The sequence below is a fragment of the Pelmatolapia mariae genome, linkage group LG4, assembly GCF_036321145.2.
Source record: "Pelmatolapia mariae isolate MD_Pm_ZW linkage group LG4, Pm_UMD_F_2, whole genome shotgun sequence".
In the NCBI taxonomy this organism is placed as follows: Eukaryota; Metazoa; Chordata; class Actinopteri; order Cichliformes; family Cichlidae; genus Pelmatolapia; species Pelmatolapia mariae.
Genome location: NC_086230.1, coordinates 23,223,481 through 23,243,770, shown reverse-complemented (window position 1 = coordinate 23,243,770; position 20,290 = coordinate 23,223,481). Strand labels below are relative to the sequence as shown.

Below are 20,290 nucleotides of genomic sequence, written 5' to 3'. Positions count from 1 at the left end.
CAATTATTTTCATCTTTATTCTATATATCTTCATGCATCCTTGAGTCCAAGGACAGACATGATTCTGGGAGATTGCTGTGCATTTTGAGGGTCTTGTTGCAGGATGTAGCGTCAGAGGTCATGGGCCAAAGGGGAATTTCAGGTTCCACATCTACAACTTTGCCCAGACTGCCAGGGCCGCTGTCAAAGTGGGCAGCCAGCCGCGCTCTAATGTGAATTAGCAAGACAATGGGAGAGTTGAGGGGCGGGTTTAAGATGGGCTTTGATTTCTCAGAGATTTATAGGCGTGATGAAATCAGCTTTGAATAAACAGGGTTTGGTCATCTTCTCTATCGTTTAACTACATCTGAAGGCTCCAGGGTTTCTTATGGGAGACAAATACTCTGGATAAAAAGGCAGAAAATCTAAAGAGAAAGAAGAAAGGCGGGCTGCAGCTTCTTCTGAAGTCCATACATGTTCCATTCGGGGACCCATCAGCTGGCTGAGGCCCATTGTATGTTCTGCTTCACGACTATTACTGCCTTTCCAGAGAAATTCCCAACTGAAGACTTATGGAAATTATTCTGATGTGTTCCTGGGATACCAAGAAAACATTTGGCTGCCAACATGTAAAGGTCCTTGGCTTAAACAGTTTAGCGCTAAAAAGAGTCAGACATGTCAGTGAAGCGCCCTGGTCTTTATCAACCAGTTAAACAATTTTGATGTATGTATACCTCAACCACATTACCCAGTGTATAGTGATAAGAGTTGCTTCCTCTCAATCCCCTCTCCTCTATCCTCCATGTCCTGCAATAAATACTAAGTGCCCCCAGTGACCCTAACAGTGATAAATAACCCTTAAGGTTAACTACGTTTCAAATGGAGCAGTGAGGCCATTATAGGCCTCCAGAGTTTTCTTGACATCCTCAATATGTTATCTGTATGCCCAGGGACCTTTACCAGAGTAACATTAACTGAGCTCTCTTTTGTGTCCCGATGAAGTTGGAAGAGCTCTTTTAACCTAAAAACCTGAGAAGAAGTTTTCAATCTTCCGTCTAGATGTTTTTACACGTTTAGTAAGCATAATAAGTCTTGGTATAAAACGCATGCATTGTGTGTTGAACGTGACACGTTTTGTGTGTTGTGAATTAACCTGCATTTATTACTGAAGGAGCACACGCGCATACAAGTGTCTGCAGAGATAGTGCTGGGTAATGAATTCATGATAACTGCAAATTGATGTCTTGGAAGCAGCTTTGCAGTTATCTTTCTCGGTTACCGAAGTTATCTTTGAAAACGTCTGGAGCTTGGAGATGTTGTGATTCATGTCAGAAGTAACATGACATAAAGCGTTCACTTCTCCTGTAAATGCTGATGAAAAAAAAAAGACAAATAGACAGCGACGATCAACCACATTAGTCGGAGGAAAGTGGCTGTCAGGAAGTTCAGCAATCATTTTGTATAAACACCATCTGCACACTGTAGTTTTATGCAATTTAGAGCTTTCACCCATAAACTGATGTGAAGTGCAAGATATCTATAGACTCTTCTAGATCAAAGACAGGAGCCTGTCTCAATACGCTGCGGTGGCAACTTCTGAGAGCAAGCACGAGAGAAGATTAGCGTCATATTACCCCAGTACATATGCTTTAAACAGGAAACAGAGTGGAGATGTATGTCTTCTTCATGATTTGAAAAGCCAGTAATATAACCTATATCGTATGTATAAAACAATGTATGAACTTCCAGCTATAGCTTTGTTATTTTCTGAAAGCCATAAAAAGAAATCTGGATTATCCTACACCAGGGACATTAAACTATTTGTAATCCAACACCTCCAAATTCATCGTCTGTCATTTGTTGGAAATACATATGTACTGAAAATGTTCCAAATGTGTGTATTGAACCTCTCATTTGCAAAGCAGACAATTAACACCCTGAGTTCTCTCAACACTTGCAATTTCAACAGTATGTCACAGTGAAGCTACAAAAGCACAAAAGCTCCATATGTTACAACTTTGAATAGAAAAAAAAATTTGAATTTCCACATATTTACACTTACTGTGTCCTCACAGCAGAAATGGCTGTGCATCTTATTAGATGATGATGAAGAAGCACACTCTTTTAAGTTTCACTAAATTTCAATAATTTAGTGAAACTTAAAAGAGTGTGCTTGATATATAAAGTCTTACACTCCCTTGCTCCGCCACCACTAAAGGAGTTCATTAGGCGTAAAGAAAGCTTAGACAGGACCACTCGAGCCACAACCCGTGGAGACTTGTTTATACCCCACAGACGGACAGCATTTGGGCAGAACATCCTCTCTGTCCAGGGTGGCCTTTGGTGGAACAGTCTTCCTCAATCCATTAGAGAATGCTCTACATTCAAATTGTTTAAGGTACATGTTAAAAATTGGTCATGGACAAATCAAGTGTGTGATCATGTATAAGTTGTATAGTTTTAATGTTTTACTTGGGAATAGAATGGTATGTATGTGTGAGTTTGGTGATGGAGTTCTTATTATGCATGAATTATGAATCTTTTTATGAATTATCATGTCCATTTTTTAATATGTTTTTTTGGACAACAGATGGAAATTAGCCTTTGGCTATAATCTGGTATGTTCACATTCATGTAATTTCTTTTTTACATGTATGTTCATTAACATGCACTGTCCTAAATAAATAAAAAAAACAAAAACAAGAAGAAGCTATTTATGAGTTCACTGAGACACTTTTTACCCTCTGCACATTTAACACCCATGACCTAATGGACAACAAAAGTGTGTTGCAGTCACCACCTAGTGGCATAGCATCATTATCTGCTGACAGCTTTCTCTTTTTTGACCATGTTACATTTGTGACAGGTTCTGTCATACACAGCTCTATTGCTATGTCTACCTATGGACAATGCATGTCCATAGGTAGACATGGACACTTTTGCATCATATGTTGATATGAAATAACTGAAGACCACCAGCAAGAATGATTAAATATGTCAAGATTTATTTAGAAGTAGTGGTATTTTTTTTAATCTGATCAACCTTACAAAACCTGGGAATATTCTGACCATCCTTGAGACAGTCAACTTTTTTCTGTTATTTATTTTACACAAAGCAGTTAAGCACCCAGACAATTAATCATCATGGAAAAAGAAAAATGTTCTGACCACTGCTTATGATTCCACTAGATGGTGACTGCAACACACTTTGTTTGTTGGGTCCTTTATTTTTGCTCCTTCAGACTTGTTTTTGTGGTAAAATGATTCATTAAGCTTTGGTACTCTTTAGTTTTGTGTTAGCATACAATTTAAAAACAAATGTCGAGACAAAATTAGAGAGGCAAGGCTGAGATGGTTTGGACATGTGCAGAAGAGGGATGGTGGCTATATCGGACAAAGGATGCTAAAGATGGAGCTGTCAGACACCAGGAAAAGAGGAAGACCGCAGAAAAGATTCATAAAAAGTAAGGGGAGACATGCAGTGGACAGTAAAGACAGGGTGAGATGGAGCCAGGCAGTTAGTGTGGTGACCCCTTGAAGCAACCAGCTGAAAGAAGATGAAAAAAGCAGCATTGGGGGTAAAATACATCCATCATGAGATTAACTCCGTATGTATTTAATAATCTACAACAGAATCACTGATCAGTAATAAAATATTTATTACAATTGTTTATCGTTAGCAAAAAATATATTGCTGTTTAATTGTTTTATGTGCCTCAGTGTCATCAGAGTGTAATGTTATCTTATCAGCTCATAAGGACTACAATAAAATACTAATCATAAAGCAATGTGTTGCCCAAACAAACAAAAGTAAATTAAATCATAACTGATCATTTGACATGGTCAAATCATGTTAATAAGTAAAAAGAATCTTAAACTTATTCTTAGCCAAATTGAATTAAAAAAAAAAAAAGATATAGCATATGTAAATCTGCTAGTATGCTTTCAATATGTCACATTAAATAGAAAGGATGCTGGGGAGAAACTGTCTAAGCAAATTCTAAACAGATCAATGTCTTTTTCTGAGGCACTTTGCACTATTACATTTTTCTTGTATTTTCCCCCTTTTTTTATTTTGGTTTACCCTCAGAGATGCTGTTGAGACATTTTTTCCTTAACCGCGTTTTAGTGGGATCTTTGATTTATGCTGTTTTGCTGAAATAATGTCTGCATATGGTGCCAAGTTTCCAGAAGTTGATAAGCACGTCCTCGAAATGTAGCCAGGTGGAGCTATTTGCATTCATAAAATTGTTTGTTCTCATTTCATCCATACTTGACAATCAATGGAAATTAAATGAAAGCTACATGAAAAACTGCAGATCAGCAGTTTACCTCCATTTACTTCCAACTCTGTGGATGAACAAGAGAGAGACTTTTCAAAACCTTTGATTTACATGATTGTTTAATCTGCACCATTCTTCTTCTAAGATGCCACACACCATGTAAATATAATGTAGCACCATGCTTACATAGTGAAAGTATTTATCACGGTAGTTTGTGGCTATGGCGAACACTCTTATTCGCAGGCATTCGCAGGCAAACACACATGTCTCGAAAGTGTTTTGTGTGTCATAGCACCACCAAGAGGTACAAAAAATATGGTGTAAAGAAACAATTGTGCCATTTCCTAGTATGCCCTATCCTACTAAAAGAGTGCAGATAGCCCATCCTACGGACTTCTGTGAAGCGTGCACATGATTAAACCTTTCAGCAACAAGCAGAATTATTTTCAAAAGGTTTATTTAGAATACTGACAAACAAAGGCAAACTCGAGTTTGTACAAAAGCAAATTAATCACAGGACATGACACACTTGCAACACAAAGTAGGCTATACAGTTCAAGGATAGTAATAAAAAAAAAGAAAATAAAAAAAAGCACCATTTTTAAAACTAGGTTACAAAATGCAAAACATTTTTATTTGGTATATCAAGTACAATGATAAGTCAGGAAACAAAACTTCATGAGTATTAACACTTATTTTCAATTTTGAGGGTTTTCTTACTTCCTTCAAGAATTAAACAGATTAAGTAAGGCACATGGATCAAAGCATCTGACAGTTAAAACATAAAAAACAATGTTAAAAAAAATAAGAAGCTTGATATTCTGGCTTTTGAAGCGACATCTCTTTGGCACAGCTGCATGACTTGTGAAAGACACAAACTCTATCACATAATTGAGCATGACAATGTTAACTTGACGACATTATGTACACAATGTATGAAAAAATGTTATAAATATGTCTAAAAACCACAGACACTATGTACATCTTTGTACTGAAGCAATGCAATGTTATTCATCTCATCACCGTTGATGGATTTGTTGAAATCAAGTGCCAGCATGCATCAAAAATCAATATGTCACCAATGCATTTCCAAACACACACTGATAACACAGGTGTGGTGTTGAAATAAAAAAAAAAACAGATGTGATGTTTTCAGAGAAATAATGGATACTGAAATACAGCAACAAAAAAAAATATTTTGTGTTGGTGACACATGCACTTTTGTTGGGATGTCAGTCTATGGTCTGTGGGTAGTAAGCACAGTGCGCTGTTGTAGTAAAGGGCCTCCTAACTACCCTTCCTTATTTCTCCTCCCCTGATTCTTTCATTCTTTCTTCCTCAGGACAATATAAATTAGGCCACTGATGAGACACAGAGGGAAAGCCACCCAAGCCAGCACGTACGCATACCCGAAGTTTGGATGGGTGCCATCATCTGGACACATCACAGTGTAGATGATCGCCCCGCACATCACAAACACACCTAGGAAAGATGAGAAGAGAGGTGAGGGGAATCTGAAGGAAATTGGCGTGAATGTAGATGATCTCACCACTCCACCCGTTTCTTCTCGGGGTGTGACCGTCAGCATGTGATGAAGTCATACTCACTTGCTAAGATCTGGAAGATGGCAGTGAAGAAGAAGCGTCCGCCCTTGACTAGTCTGAACAGCTGATATAAAAACGCAATGAGGGAGAAGAAGCAGAAGAGCACTGACAGGATCATGAGAGCTTGCACTGCTTGGATCCAGTCTAGGAGACAGACAGAAGAGATGAATGGCATGAAATTTAATTTGTGCATCACTTTTCAGTAACAAAGCACACTGCATTTTGTTTGTTTTTCTATAAACATGAACAAACCTTCATTGCTGGATGGTTGGCAATGGTAACCTCCATTGTTTGTTGAGCATTTGTACCATAGATCTTTGCCACTGTTGTTAGCTACAGACCAGGCCTGATAAACACAACAACACAGAACCATTTAACCTGTTACTGCTGTACATCCAGTAGCAATATTACAAAGCAATCAATCACTGAAACAACTTGTCTATTCAGATCACATCCCCATGCTCCATTCTGTATTTTTCGCAATTTAAAAGTTGACAAAAGGTCTCACAGAACTTACACTGGCAGCTGTCGACACGATGAGGAGAATGAGAATGATTACGTGCAAGATAAGCACTCCAAGCAGGATGAGCAGCATTTTTTTTTCAAGTAGGTCTGCAGAAAAGAGAAGACATTTCACGTGAATTTGCCATTACACCAACTCTCTTCTAGGTGTGTTCACTAGCCTATCTCCACGCCAGAGGGCGGCATTACCTCACTTATGCATCGACCGCAATGTTTACCTCAATGTGAAAGTATTCCCTTACATTCAAACACAGGGCGAAGAAGGGAGGACCAGTGACTATTTCCCGAAGTTAATAGTTAATGTCGATTTTAACGTCGAGCTTCACAAATGAATATATTTTTGTCAAGGTGAATCAAAGTATTGAACTTTCGATCTATTTAAATACCCAAACGACTTAACTAACTGATTAAAGCAATATGGGTTTGCTTAAAAAAAATCTTTGGATAAAAACCTGACCATGAATCAGCTGTCGGTGTGAGAAAGGGAGACGGTTTCTCGACTAATCGGGAGCACGCTGCTGGGAAACAAACTCAACCCATCTCTATGAAAAACATTCCAGCAAAGTACCGCCATGCGCGAGCCACAACTTTCCCTGTTTGGTAATCTCAAGTACAAAGCACCTAACTTTAAAACTGGGAGAGACGAGCGAGACTCAGGCAAAGTCACAGCTTCAAACGGTTTAACGGGTTTTGCGTCATAAAAGTAAAATCCATGGTCGATTTTAAGTCCCGGGGAGAAGTCCTGCTGTATGAGGGTAAAACTCAATGGAAAAAAAATGAGATCACTGACTATAACAAGAGCATGGAAAAAGCAAATATATTAATCCCACTTACAAAAAAGGCAAATCAAAAGTTGTTGGAGTTTTTTCTCCGTTTAACGGATCGAGCTGAAGAGAAGAGCTGGGAAAGTATCACCTTGCTTCTGCTTCGCGACTCTCTCTAGATACTATTCCAGATGTAGCTCACACACCCCAGTCTGTGTCTTTCTCCGCCTGAACACCGCCCTGCAGGCCCTGCACGTCACCAGAGGCCTACTCCTTTCTTTTTCCCCCTCTGTCTCTCTCTCTCTTTCTCTTTCCTCCCGTGGAGGCCCATCAACTAAAGTGAAATCTACAGGACTGTAGTATAACCTGTGGCACTGCTGTGCAAACCTAAAGCCTTCCACAGACACACAAACAGAATTCCACACTTTCCAAAACATTAACATAACCTGTCGATATAAAACTATGTAGAGTTGGTTTATGATCTAATGAGTCATTCATTACATCCAGAGTGCTCATTCATTTTCTTATTTGTACAATGACAGTCATGATTCTTGACTTTGTTGCATTTGATTGCAAACGAAACTCACTGATCATCATAAAACACACGTGTACACATGTCAAGCAGTGTGTGTATGTGTGTGTTTGCATGTGAACCAGCGAGGTGCTCTGGGGGCCCTGTGGTATGCCCAGAATGCCTGTGTGTGTGTGTGTGTGTGTGTGTTTGTGTGAACTGAGCCTCATGTGTTCTCTCTCCGAGTCTATGAAGAAACAGGGGAGTTTGTCCAGTGCCAAAGGGACTTAAAACAGTGCTGTGTTTTGGTCATGCTACACTGATGGAACGGCTTGACTCGAGGTCCATCGATGGGTTACTAAGATTGCAGGCCAAAGTCCGGCAGAGTTCTGTATCGCTCATACACTGCGGTCTCGTGCCATTTCCTCACAGTGACAGAGCTGTAAACCCAAATGAAGAATGCCAGTGACAACAGCGATAAAAGAACAAGCGCACACTGCTGCTTTGAAACCATCACAGTCCAAACGTGATAGTCATCACCTGCTGCAGTCAGAGAACACAGCTCGTGCCTGCCCTCTTTCCTCTCCCTTGCTGTTCTTGGCCCATCAGGTGGATTCCTGTGGTCTGTGTTTGTAAACACGCAAAGGGATGAACTGTGGGCTGCTGTACAGTCTCCCTGTGGGATGCCCGGTGAGGCAGCACTGTGTGTCCTGGCAGAGCTGGAGAGGCAAAAAAAAAAAAAAAGGACAGCTCTTTGACAACCGCCCAGACCACTGGATGGACGTGCCACTGTTTATGAAGATGTAATTGGTGCAGTGGTCAGTGGGGGCAGGCTTTGCCAGCAGCAGGAGAAGCAGGGGGAAAAGATGAACCTGGCGGTGCAGCTGAAGCAGGTGTGAGAGAAGACTACAAATCTCACTGGTGTAACACTAGTCTGTGGTCAGGGAGAATTCACAGGCAATGTGGTTTTGTTACTTACAAAGAGGATGCAGAGCAGGAAGGATAACGCTGGATCTGACTAAAAATACAGAAAACTTCAAACAATAATAGGACATGAATTATAAAGTTGGATTGTTGCTGCTGCTGTTGTGAAATCTCCTAATGCAGTATAGGTGATGCATTCCTTAGCAAATGAAGCATTATTGCAGTGAGCCTTAATGTGCCCCACCCTTTACTTTTGATTTAATAACCTCTAATAAGAATGCAATAAACATTTCATTAATGCAGCTGTCGGATTTTTAATCATATTTCTAAAAACAGACAAAAATTGCTTTTCTAATGAAATTTTTATGCGGCTGTTTGATGTTTTAGTGATGAATATTTCAGTGTGAAACACACACTTGGACTACAACAGAAGAAAAAAAAATCCTCTCATACTCTGGAATGCTGTAAAAGCTATTGCTGCTCGCTTTGACTGATTACTTGTTTCGCTCAGTGATAACTCAGCTGTAACCCTGTTGAGTTATGATCTCTGTTACATGGCTGATAGCAAACCCAAAGCCATTCCCCCCCCCACCCCCACCCCAAAAAAGAACCAAAACAAAACACAAGGCTTGTCCTTTTGTAGAGAGTGATTACAAAGCAAACAGGCAGAAGCAGTTCAAAACCAGCAACAACAGTGCGAGGTTATTGCGGCTCGGCTGTAGCTGAGTTTAAAACTGGCACACCCTTTTAATTACTTTCACTAAAAGTGAGATATGTTAGATGGCTGTTTAAAATGTCAAACATTGCAAGGTTTTCGGCCATTTACTGCACATGCTCAGATTTATTCTCTTAAATAAACCTCACTTATTTGTGAGACCTACTCACTTCAGGCAAAACAGCTGACCTGAAACCAAACCACAAAGGCGTCACAATGACTGTACTGTTCGGTTTGTATTTATTTCAAAAAAGAAAAAAGTTTTAATACAAGATTAAAGTAACCTCACCACAACATGCAGCATCCCCAGTATGAATGACTTTATTTGCATTGCTGCTGACATCTTTATCTGCATGTATTTAACAATTTCCCCTACCTAAATACCTACCTACCTACCTACCATTTTCTGGATCCAGTGTTAATCTCAGAGCTAGGTGAGCACATTCTGCGTTTTCTTTCGTGATGTTACTTTCATTTTCGTTCTTATATTCTCAAAGCAGACATATTGAGACTCAAGTTTAGACTTGTGATGAGCTGGATTAACTGGAACAGTTTGCTATTTTGTGATAAAAATGACTCAGCCTCAGCTCAAGCCCAACCCAGTTTTACAGCACTGGTCTCCACCTGCAGGAGTGGCCAGGGGGCTTTGGGGGCTGCTTCATCTCCAACAGGAAACATATGAGTGAAGGAACAGTGACACAACTGGGGATTAGGGTTTGGTTTTGGATGTGACCATGAATTGGCTGCCTTGAGGACACATTAGTGGGACAGCTAATGATTTTACATGTGGGAATATGAAGGAATGAAGGAAGCCCCTCCACCTATGGGACGTTGAGGAAAAACTGAAGCTCTGACATCAATCTTTTGAGAATCTAAAAAAAAGAAAAAAGAAAAAAAAAATCACATCTTTGGCTCATCACAGCTGGAAATCATTGGATGCTTTTCTGCACTATTCACAGAACTTTTTGTTCATTTTCACTGCTTGTTCTGTTGCCTGCTTTAATCGTGATTCATTTCCAAACATATGATACTATGTGAATCCGCTGACAGTGACATTCCTCTTACAGATGCTGTTTATGTTTTCCAGGATGTTCATGACACTTTCTTGTCTTTCTTAACCCTCAGGGCTGAACTGGTCTTATCCTGTGTTCGCTGTTTATGTTTTACACAACGGAGTGACTATTAAATAACATCCCATAGACAGAAAGAGCTGAAGCGGAACCACAAGTCGACCTGTGTTAAAGGTTTGCATGGTAATGTGTTGACACCCAGTGACACCAACAGCAGAATGCATGTTGACAATGATCCTAAATACGCACATTGAAAATATGGCCAGGCTCTATAATACACACCCCTTGTCGTCTCTTTCGTTTTAAATTTCAAAACTCCAGGAAGACCCATAACTGAGCTGAAGAGATCCATTGGCCGGGTGTTAAATCAGATAAAACAGGCCAGGTTTAAAAGTGGTTAGGGCTGTTGTTTCCTTCCCTTTAGAAAAGGCTCTGTCCTTCCCCATCAAGAATCAACAACCAAATAAATGAGAGACATACGGCATGACAAAATCCAGATTGTGGCACCCTAGTGATCCTAAACATGTGGTAATCATTAGCCCCTGGCTTCCTGTTGGAGTCGATGTCATCAGGACACACATCCCAACAGGCAAGACTGTAACACAGACTGTTGCTTGGAATCAGAGTGCGACTGGCCTAGGGGGTTTCGAATGAAGCAATAAAAACTATGAAAGAATTCAATTTGAATTGCTTTGCTCTCCTTTCTACTCGGTTCTCACAGCTCTGATATCTGTGGATAAGAATTTAAGTTGCGTCAGACATGCTCTATTGCTATTTTTTTTTTAAATTACAATCAAATATGTTGCAATAAGCAGTCGTGATCATATGATCCAACTGCTCTGAGATCTGCAGATCTGTAGCTAGAATCCACTACAACTCTCAGAGAAGAAACTAATTCCTGTGTACTTGCTATCAGAAGTTTACTCATTCCAGTTGCTGTGTTATCTTTTCCAAACTGTAGCTGTCCTTCTTTGACAGCTAACATTGCAGCATTTCCTTCACAGGCTGCCAACTGAGATTTTATGAGAATAAAGGTGCTTGGAAGGAAATATTTTCTTTCCTGAAATGTTGCCAGCACTTTTGAAGCTTTTGTAAATCGGGTTTGCCTGGAAGAAGTTGCCTTTAACTGGCTATTAGCTCACTATTTGTTGCAGCTTTGTAGGAATTATCCGCAGAACTGCTTCTGAGGTCAAATGCCGTGATATACCAGTGTAGAAACTAGAGTTCATTTACTTTCTGAAGGAAGATGTGTTTACATAGTTAGCCATGGAGAATATATGTGTCATCGTCAGACAGGTTTTACACACCCTTGCTCTTGGCCGTGACTTTTTATGAATTCTTTACACAAAACAGCGGAGCTCTTTATAGGACAGTTAACAGAGGCCAAGTTATCAACTTGTGTGGAAGAAATGAGGAAAAAGAAAAAAATTCAAGAATACAATCCTCAGCATGCTGTTAAACAGGTATCTCTCCAGATCAGATTCACTGCCTAAGCTATGAGTCATGCCTGCTGAAACATGAAACCAAACTTGATAGTGGAATCCACAACGCACATGGTGCTCAGTTCAGTCTCGGTTTAGAGAGTAGTCTGTCTGATCGAATGTTAGCGAATGCGGTGATACCCATACATATGTGTTGGGTAGCCTAGCGACTGTGGCCTGGCCAAAGGAAACTGTGGCCTTGCTGTAAAGCCTGGCTTGAAGTGGAGATGGTGTATGTGTGTGTTCATCTGTCTGCATCAGTCTGGGCGGCAGCCCAGAGCAGCCACTCATAGAAGATCTGCGCCAAACCCACTGACAGCTCCTCTCAGTGGTTGAGTGAATGAGGAGGTGAGGATGGCCTGATAAACTCTGGCAGACACCTCAGTGCATCAGCATGTGCTACAAACATGCAATCCACATACTTAAAAACATCAGTTTGTTGATGTTTTTAAGCCAGTCTAGCATTTTTTTCACTCCTTCCCTGACCCCAATATGCCTCACTTTGAACTTGCAAACAAGATAACGCTCAGTCTGCTGGTCAGTTCATCTGTCATTTCAACGTTTATGTAAACGTATTTTAGTCATTTTACTCTGAATTAAAGTCCCCGAAGGACAAATCCTATCATTTTAACCAGGAGGCTCACATTTGTAGCTTCGAGTGAATTGTGCCAATAACAATAACTTGTTTTATAATAGCATATCAAGAAGGCATTTATGTCGTTTACTGATTATTGTATCTTTCTAACATCAAATAAAACTGATATATTGGTTTATGCGTGGGAAAATTATTACTTTGGGGCCACAAGTTGTAAGAAATGAAATTGTGACCAAATCTTAACAGGGTACAAGATATTGAATTTGACTTTGGTGAGCACTGGGAACTTGTACAATTTACAGAAATCTCAAAGCAGCCCTGAGCCTGTGCTGCCACATAGCCTCCCTGTAGGATTGATATTTTCAGTGCTGTTTTTCCACATTGATAATCTGCAGTGTGTAGAAGTAATCGTTATCAGAACTGATTCAACCTATGCTGGAAATTGAAAGTATAGTTTTACTAGTGGTGAGTAGTTTAGACCATAACATAATATTGAATTAATATGTGACATGAAAAGCTTACAGGCTATCCACGGGATAGCCCCTGTGTTGTTCTCCAGGACTATTTTGATGGCCAACACACAGATTCACAATATGCCAAACCTTGCACATTTAATGAAACCACAAGATTACTTTAAAGAAAAATAGCGTCCTCCCCCTGAACTCTGTATGCTTTGCAAATATGTGAAGAAAGTCAGAAAGAACATCTTGATCTACACAGCCTACACCATCATCCTATACTGCTCTGGGAGGATTTAAGTCATAACAGTTCCCGCCCACTCTGTGGGATGTATTGTTGTGCTTTACGCATTCCAGATGAGACCATAGCTTATCCCCCCCACCCCACCCCACACCCATTTGAGAGTTTCAAAACATCTGTTCTTTCGAGTTCCTCTAAGAAATGAATTTTACCCTTTAAAGACTAAAAGTAGGGTGTGGTCAAGAAGAATGATGCAGAGCTGTGAAGAAAAATGATATTCAGCTTTCCATTTTTAAAAAAAATATTTATTTTATTCAATAAAAAATGGAAATGAATGACTGTAAATGCAGACTCAGGCAGTTTCCATGACCCCAAAACTGTGGTTCAGAATGTGCAGCCGGAAAAATTACATTAAATCCCATACTTGGTGAACGGCAAAGAAGAAAATATACATGGCAGCTTGGACGGAACTCCTCACTTTTTCGGGGTTGTGGGGGATGGGGTGGAAACTTAATTGAAACCAGGGCTTGTTTTTATATTTTTCCATTATAAAGTTACCCTTTCAAAACAATTACCTGGGCTCCCATTACACTGAGCCTACAATGCAGCTTCAGCCTTGTTAAATAAGCTCTGCTCCTGCAAGACAGTCTTTTTAATAACTTGTGTGCTGTACAAATACCACAAGTACAAACATATGTTCACTATATAAACAACAGCAGAGAGATGCAGGCTCGTGGAAAATAGTCATGTATTTGAAGTTGCAAACAAAATCTCTTTTTTCTCTCGCTCTTTTTGCTCTTTCTTACACTCACACATGGAAAAACTACACATACAATGCAGCTGACAAGCCCGAAATGCCACTTTGGGGATACGGGGGTTTTCCACTGAGAATATTTAATTCTCTGAGGTCATGGTTGGGTTTGTAGATCTCGAGTCTGTAAAACTACACACATGGTTGTGGGAGGAGGGAGTAGGCAGTGCTAGCCAACCTCTGAGGATCACTGTTGTGCAATGCATAACTTGAAACTTCATGGAAAACTGGAAAACTGTTCTGCTCGCACTATCACTTCCAGTAATTACAGTTAAATATCCCTCATTTTCATTAATGAATGCAACTTCATGTATCACTTTTACAGCAATGTGAGAAGATCAATGAAAGTTTAAAAATGACCCATGGATCGTTTTCAAGTGAAATTTCTGGTGACCAGGAAATTCCAAACAATGTGTACAGTTCTTTCCATTGACTACTTCATCCTCTGTGTGCGTGTGTGTGTCTGCTTGAGTCACTGTCTGGCTGGCTCTGCTCCTTAAGTGAGAACCGATGGGACAAGCTGGAGACGACAGGCAGCTGGAGCAACGTTACTACACATACACAAACACATACACGCAAACACACATGGCCACTCTGGTCACACCCAAGGCATTCCAAGCATGCAGGGCCAGGCACTCACACAGTGGTCTCTAAATACGCCTGGGGCTCTGTGGGTGACTCACTTTCACTACGCACATGTGTGTGTACATGGCTCCACATGTGAAAGAGAGGGTCAGTGTTTGATAGTGTTCAAAATGGCAGCTCTGTGTGGAGTACTGTGTGAAAGAGTCTGAGTATTTCTGATGAACGGTTCAATTAACAGTGCGATCGAAAACAGCTGCAACACTGAGCCAAGTGTCTCCTCTTTCCCCACAGACATCCTTCCAGCCCAGGTCCAACAACAGTGTGACCTCACCCTGCCTCCACCCTGTATCCTGCTCCAACACTTCCTTGCTGGCCTAAAGCTACAACACAGCTGGATCATGCACCAAGAGAATACATAAATATATATATATATATATATATATATATATATATATATATATATATATATATATATATATGTATATAAATATATATATATATATATATATATATATATATATATATATATATATATATATATATATATATATATATATATATATATATATATATATATATATATATATATATATATATATATATATATATATATATATATATATATATATTTTGTTTTTGTTTTTTTTTTAAAGGGGGTGGGGGACAGATTAATAAACCATTCCTTCCCTATCTGATCCACCCTGCTCTGATTCGCTTTATGACTCTCATCCATATAGCTCACCAAGTCGGTCAAACACCCACATAAGCATTCTTACATTCCTAAATACACAGAGATATACAAGTCCCACTCACATAAAGATTGATGCGTTTGCTGTCAACATGAGATTTTTCCTGGGATGGCGGTGTGCGTAAGCCAGTCCTTCGCTTGAGATGAATCCTGAACAACTTTCTTTGAGCATTGCAGAGCGCTGCCAATCAAAGTAAACAGCTACAGATGGAGAGGGCGGGGGGAGCTTAAACCAGGCTTTACCATGCTAGCTACTCTGCCAGAAGGCAGTTGTTTGATACAGGAATTTTAGGAGATGGCCTCATGCTCAGCTGGATCTTTTGAGCTGAGAGCCAGACACGCCTCTACATCACATGCAAAGCGTCACGCTGAGTGTTTATGTTTAAAATAAACACTGCAGATAGATTTAAATTTCAAGGCTAAATCTTCCCAGAACAAAAAAAGAAAAAAAGTCTCATGACAGATGTGAGAATGTTAAGGTTGTTTAAAAGATCAAATAATCGCACAGTGGTTTTTATCCAGCATTTACATTTATAGCATGAATGCCCGTAGGATCGTAGCGGATGTTTGCCACTGCTGCTTAAGCTTTTTGTGTGACTTCTGTAATTCAGCATAAGGCAGAAATTGTATATGTGTGAACTGAATGCGTGCAAGAGATGATGCACATTATTCCGGGATGCTGAACTCAGATAACATCCTCTTCTTGAGTCAGTATGATGCCTGTTTTGAATTCAAAGTCACATCTTTAATTGCTTTACCAAAGTAAAAAGTAACCCAAGCCTAATTCAATGATCAAATCATACAAAAAAATAAAATAAACTCAAGTCAACCCAACCCAACAGAGAACACACTAGTACACACAATACATCTGTTTATGGTCTGTCAGCTCTGATTGGCCATGTGAACTTGGAGGAGGAGAGTTAAAGCCTGGCCAGTAAGACGATAAAAAGATCCAGCATCTGTTGGAGTTTTCCCCCTCTCCTCTCCAGCTCAATCCTGAGGGGACCATGGCCAAAGGGAGTAGTGGATAAACTGGATGACGAAGTTGTTAAATGGAGGACCAACACCCAGAACAGTGTGTTTTAAAAATCATCTCTACACATGGAGCTCTGGGATTCTTCACCCTAGTGTTGTTTTCTATCTCCAGGCACGCCTTGATTTATAATGCTGCTGAGATTTGAGGAAAGCGAATGAGGCTTTAGGTTGCGGCAGTATTTCCACTAGCAAAAGTAGAGCTTGCGTATAAAGTCGCATGAAAACAGGAAGGTGATTGCTGTGACTGTAATGGAAAGTCTGTCTGGTTGCCCCTGCCAGTGCTGATATTAGTAAGAGCAGTATGAAATGAACAGTGGGCTCTGTGTTTTCTAACTACAGAAGCCTGAACACATCCCCATCCATCCGACCGAGTGATGTGAATGAGAATTAGTTTAAATATCTTTCATCTTAGCTGGGAAATCAAACATTTTTTGAAGCAATACCACAGCTATTGAGCTGCATATTTTTTTCCACTTTATTGGCCGAAAAGGGAGAAAAAAACATTAAACATCAAAATCTGCTCATGTAGACTTTAATTTTGAAGTACTGTGATTGATGTGACGGACTGGAATTACTTAGATGCTTATAAATGTGCTTTATGCAGGCTAATAAATATTCAAAATAACTTTAGATTGTTGAATAGAAGAGATGTTTAATGAATGAAATGTGGTGCATGAAAGGATCCACTTATTTCCAGATTAGCGTCAGACATCAATCTCTGTCTGCCCTTCAGCTCTCTCTGCACTCGCTGTGAAAGCTGGACAATTATTACTCATAATGTCAGGAGAAAAAAGAAGGGCCGGAAGGTCAAAGTTTAAAGTTGGACAACAGGAAGTGACCCTTTGTGTTCAATTTCCAGGTCAGTTTTTGCCACACTATGGACATGCTGTCGCTACCAAACAAGGGGTGCATTGTGTGGACACAGTGCCTCAGTAGAAATGGCACCGAATCTCACTGTGTGATCAACACCTGAAGGCTTGTTTTATCAGTCGTGGGTTCCCAGTATATATACATGTATATATGTAAATCTATTAACTTTATATTTAAAGAAGCTGATGAATTGCAAATGTGTGTTGTTTTGCCAACAACTGTCCAAAACTTTATGTGCAAAAGCTTTACGTTTGACAGAGACCGAATGTGTGGGTGTCTGGAGGAGTGCAGGAGCCGAGGTATACAGAGTGCTCGCCTTCCTCCAGTTTCAACCAGCTGTGGACGACTGGCATTGGAAGGAAAGCGGCCTCTGGCAGAAATAAGTGTAGAGATCAGCAGAGCCTCCAGCTCTATCTATTGTGGTCATGGGTGCATGAGTGCAGACTAGGCCAGACCTCCTGGGGACACACTCGGCTGCAGGACCTGTACTCTGCAGCAGAATGAGATGGGGTGAAGGCAGTACCGCACAGACAGAAGCAAAGAATGGAAAATGAAGGGATGAATCATGTTTTTTTATCCTGATGGCAAAAATGAGTCCTCCATGTTGAAGTTTAAGTACTACATGTTGGATGCAGAATAAAAATTTAACCACATATCCTTGTGTTAAATTGTTCCAGTTATTTGATTGTTAATTGATTGCTATAACAGTGATAAAACATAGTGAACAAGTGAGCTACGTCTACAGTGACTTCAGCAAATGTGGTTCGGCTAAAGGGGAAAAACCACATTTTTACCATGAAGATTTGAGCCCAGTCCAAGGAGGCTGTGACAAAGTCTCCACGTTTATAACAGAAACTGCTCATTGCACAACAACAGGAGGAGAACGAAAGAGACAGAAGCGGCTTCCTTTCAAATAACTTTTCCATATGGGGAAGCCATACCTACATTCTGAAAAACCTGCAAAAATCCATGAGTGGGAAAGCCACACAGATGTCTGGAGTATGGTTTAATTTTTCACAGTCCTCAGTTAAGGCATCTGAAGCTCTTTACAGCAAGGACACCAGAGACTTTTTGCATCCTCTGTACTCCTCCCCCCACCACGTGTGTGTGGTCTCCTGCTGCTGGTCGTGGAGAGCCAGGTTTTAGAGGTCAAGAGGTCAGTACTGGGTACTGGAGTGTTTATGTTAACAGCTCCTGTTAACGCCAATATCCCTAGTGCTCCATCTCGCTCTCCTGAAGGAACAACTCAGCTTTAAAAAAAAAAAAAAAGTATTTATGATAATAAATAAGATTGCGATGCTATACATTTTTTAAAAGCAGATCTTCTCAGCAGAGTTTAGCACACCCTTCTGTACATTGTGTATATATTTGCTCACAGATGTTTGTATCAAAGCATGGGAAAGGATGTCTGGATAGCATCCAGTTGTTTTTTTTTTTTTCATTCTCGCTACCAACCACAAACACACAGTTGGGGCTTTTCAGCCCTGGCACTAGGCCTTCCACTTGTGTTCCAGCAAACATCTCCACACACACTCTCTCTCACACACACACACCACAGTACAGCTATACTGGAGAAACGGCTGTTTGTTTATGACCCATTTAAAAAAAAAAAAAAAAGGAATTGCGAAATACTGCTGCAGATATGAAAAAAAAAATGTAGCATATGTAGCTTCTTGGGGAGTGGTCTGGATTTTTGGGGGGGAGGGGAATGTAGCAGAGACAGGCAAAGGGCGGTATATGAGCAATTTTTTATTCTGTTCCTATTTTCCCCCATCCCCCCATTTTTTTTTTTTTGATTCCCCTCTCTCTTACTCCTTTAGCCACCCCCCACCTTCCCTTCCTCAATCCCCTTCACCAGCAGGTTGTTTAATACTTTCCAGATTTCAGCATGCCTTCAGCCTCCTGGAAGAGTTGCAAGTCTGCTGATGGAATTTGGCGGAAAAGGGCTGTGAGTCCAGGCAGAGGCTCCTAACCTAATAAACCTAAAGGCAATGAGCGCCTCCCATTGGTGGCGCAAGTAAGAAAATACAGCTTTCAAAGAAAGTTGAAAGCGAAAGGGAAATGACATTTGACAGCCTCCGAAGCAGATGAAAAGCTGCATAATGGGCGCTTGAGAGAGTGTAACAGCTGCAAGGCAAGACTCAAATTACAATGATTTTCTATGGGGGAGGGAGGTGGCTTGAGCCCCCTGAACAAATCAGCAGTCTCCAGTGTGGGACAAACAATTGTGCTCACGTCCAAAAGATTACCCACAAGAAAACTCATTTGAATGTTTTCCTTTTGGACTTTGTTTTCTGAATGCATTTTTAAAAACAAGAGCAACATCAGCTAATATGTTCTTGGGTTTATAGTGCCACACAGGTATTACAAAGATCAATTTACAACCCTCAAAAGTCAAACCAGCCCTTATCCTGACACACCCATTTTTGCATGTGAGTTTCGAACGACCATTAGGTGGCAGTAAATAACCACCGCAACCATTAGATGGCAGTAAATAACAGCTTTTCGGCTTACAGCAGGCAGCTGTATAATAATAATAATAAAACAGATGGGAAACAAATTAAAGGAAAAAAACCTGAGCCCTTGACCCATACAGTAAGGGAAACTGGGGCTCCATTATACTGTGCAGACCTAAACCTGTCATCATTTAGGTGCATCTGTCCATTGTGAGAGAATGGTCTCTTCAAAAAGATCCACCTTTATCCTATGATGGAACATTTATATCCCAATGTGATTTGTCTATTTTAAGCTAAAAAAGGCTCTGATCCACGAGCCATAAAGGAGTTACTTAATGGCTCCATGAGTATCAAAATTATGCAAAACATATGCGATGGTGTGTGCTGCAACTCCTTTTTTGGAAATGACTCTAGATAGAGTTCTCACCATCATCATCATGAAAACGTCAAATGAGCGATTATCCGTCAACGTCCAGTAGAGTTCCAGGGACTTGGGGAATCAGTGGTAAGGTACACTGAGGTAGTTCTTGGTGACCCCAAAACTTCATTCCAATGTGATTTTCCCTTTACTGTCACCCATTTATATAACCCAGTTATATGAAGTAATTCAAATTGAGATTTTCAGAATCAAATGCCAA

General features: G+C 40.2%; 1 protein-coding gene across 1 annotated transcript; it reads right to left on the bottom strand.

Moving 5' to 3' along the window:
* Positions 1 to 4,702: 4,702 nt before the first annotated feature.
* Positions 4,703 to 7,353, bottom strand: pmp22a (peripheral myelin protein 22a). The gene is made up of 5 exons (XM_063470688.1): positions 7,223 to 7,353; positions 6,384 to 6,478; positions 6,119 to 6,212; positions 5,870 to 6,010; positions 4,703 to 5,744 (listed from the first exon to the last, which is right to left on the bottom strand). The coding sequence occupies exons 2-5, from the start codon at positions 6,459 to 6,461 to the stop codon at positions 5,587 to 5,589; spliced, it is 471 nt and encodes a 156-aa protein (XP_063326758.1). The 5' UTR covers positions 6,462 to 6,478; positions 7,223 to 7,353; the 3' UTR covers positions 4,703 to 5,586.
* Positions 7,354 to 20,290: the final 12,937 nt, after the last annotated feature.

Excerpts from the sequence above, each read along its gene's own strand:
- pmp22a (XM_063470688.1), bottom strand. The coding sequence starts at position 6,461 with ATGCTGCTCATCCTGCTTGGAGTGCTTATCTTGCACGTAATCATTCTC. Across the intron at positions 6,213-6,383 it reads TCGTGTCGACAGCTGCCAGT|GCCTGGTCTGTAGCTAACAA; the intron begins GTAAGTTCTGTG and ends TGTGTTTATCAG. Across the intron at positions 5,745-5,869 it reads CATCTTCCAGATCTTAGCAA|GTGTGTTTGTGATGTGCGGG; the intron begins GTGAGTATGACT and ends CATCTTTCCTAG.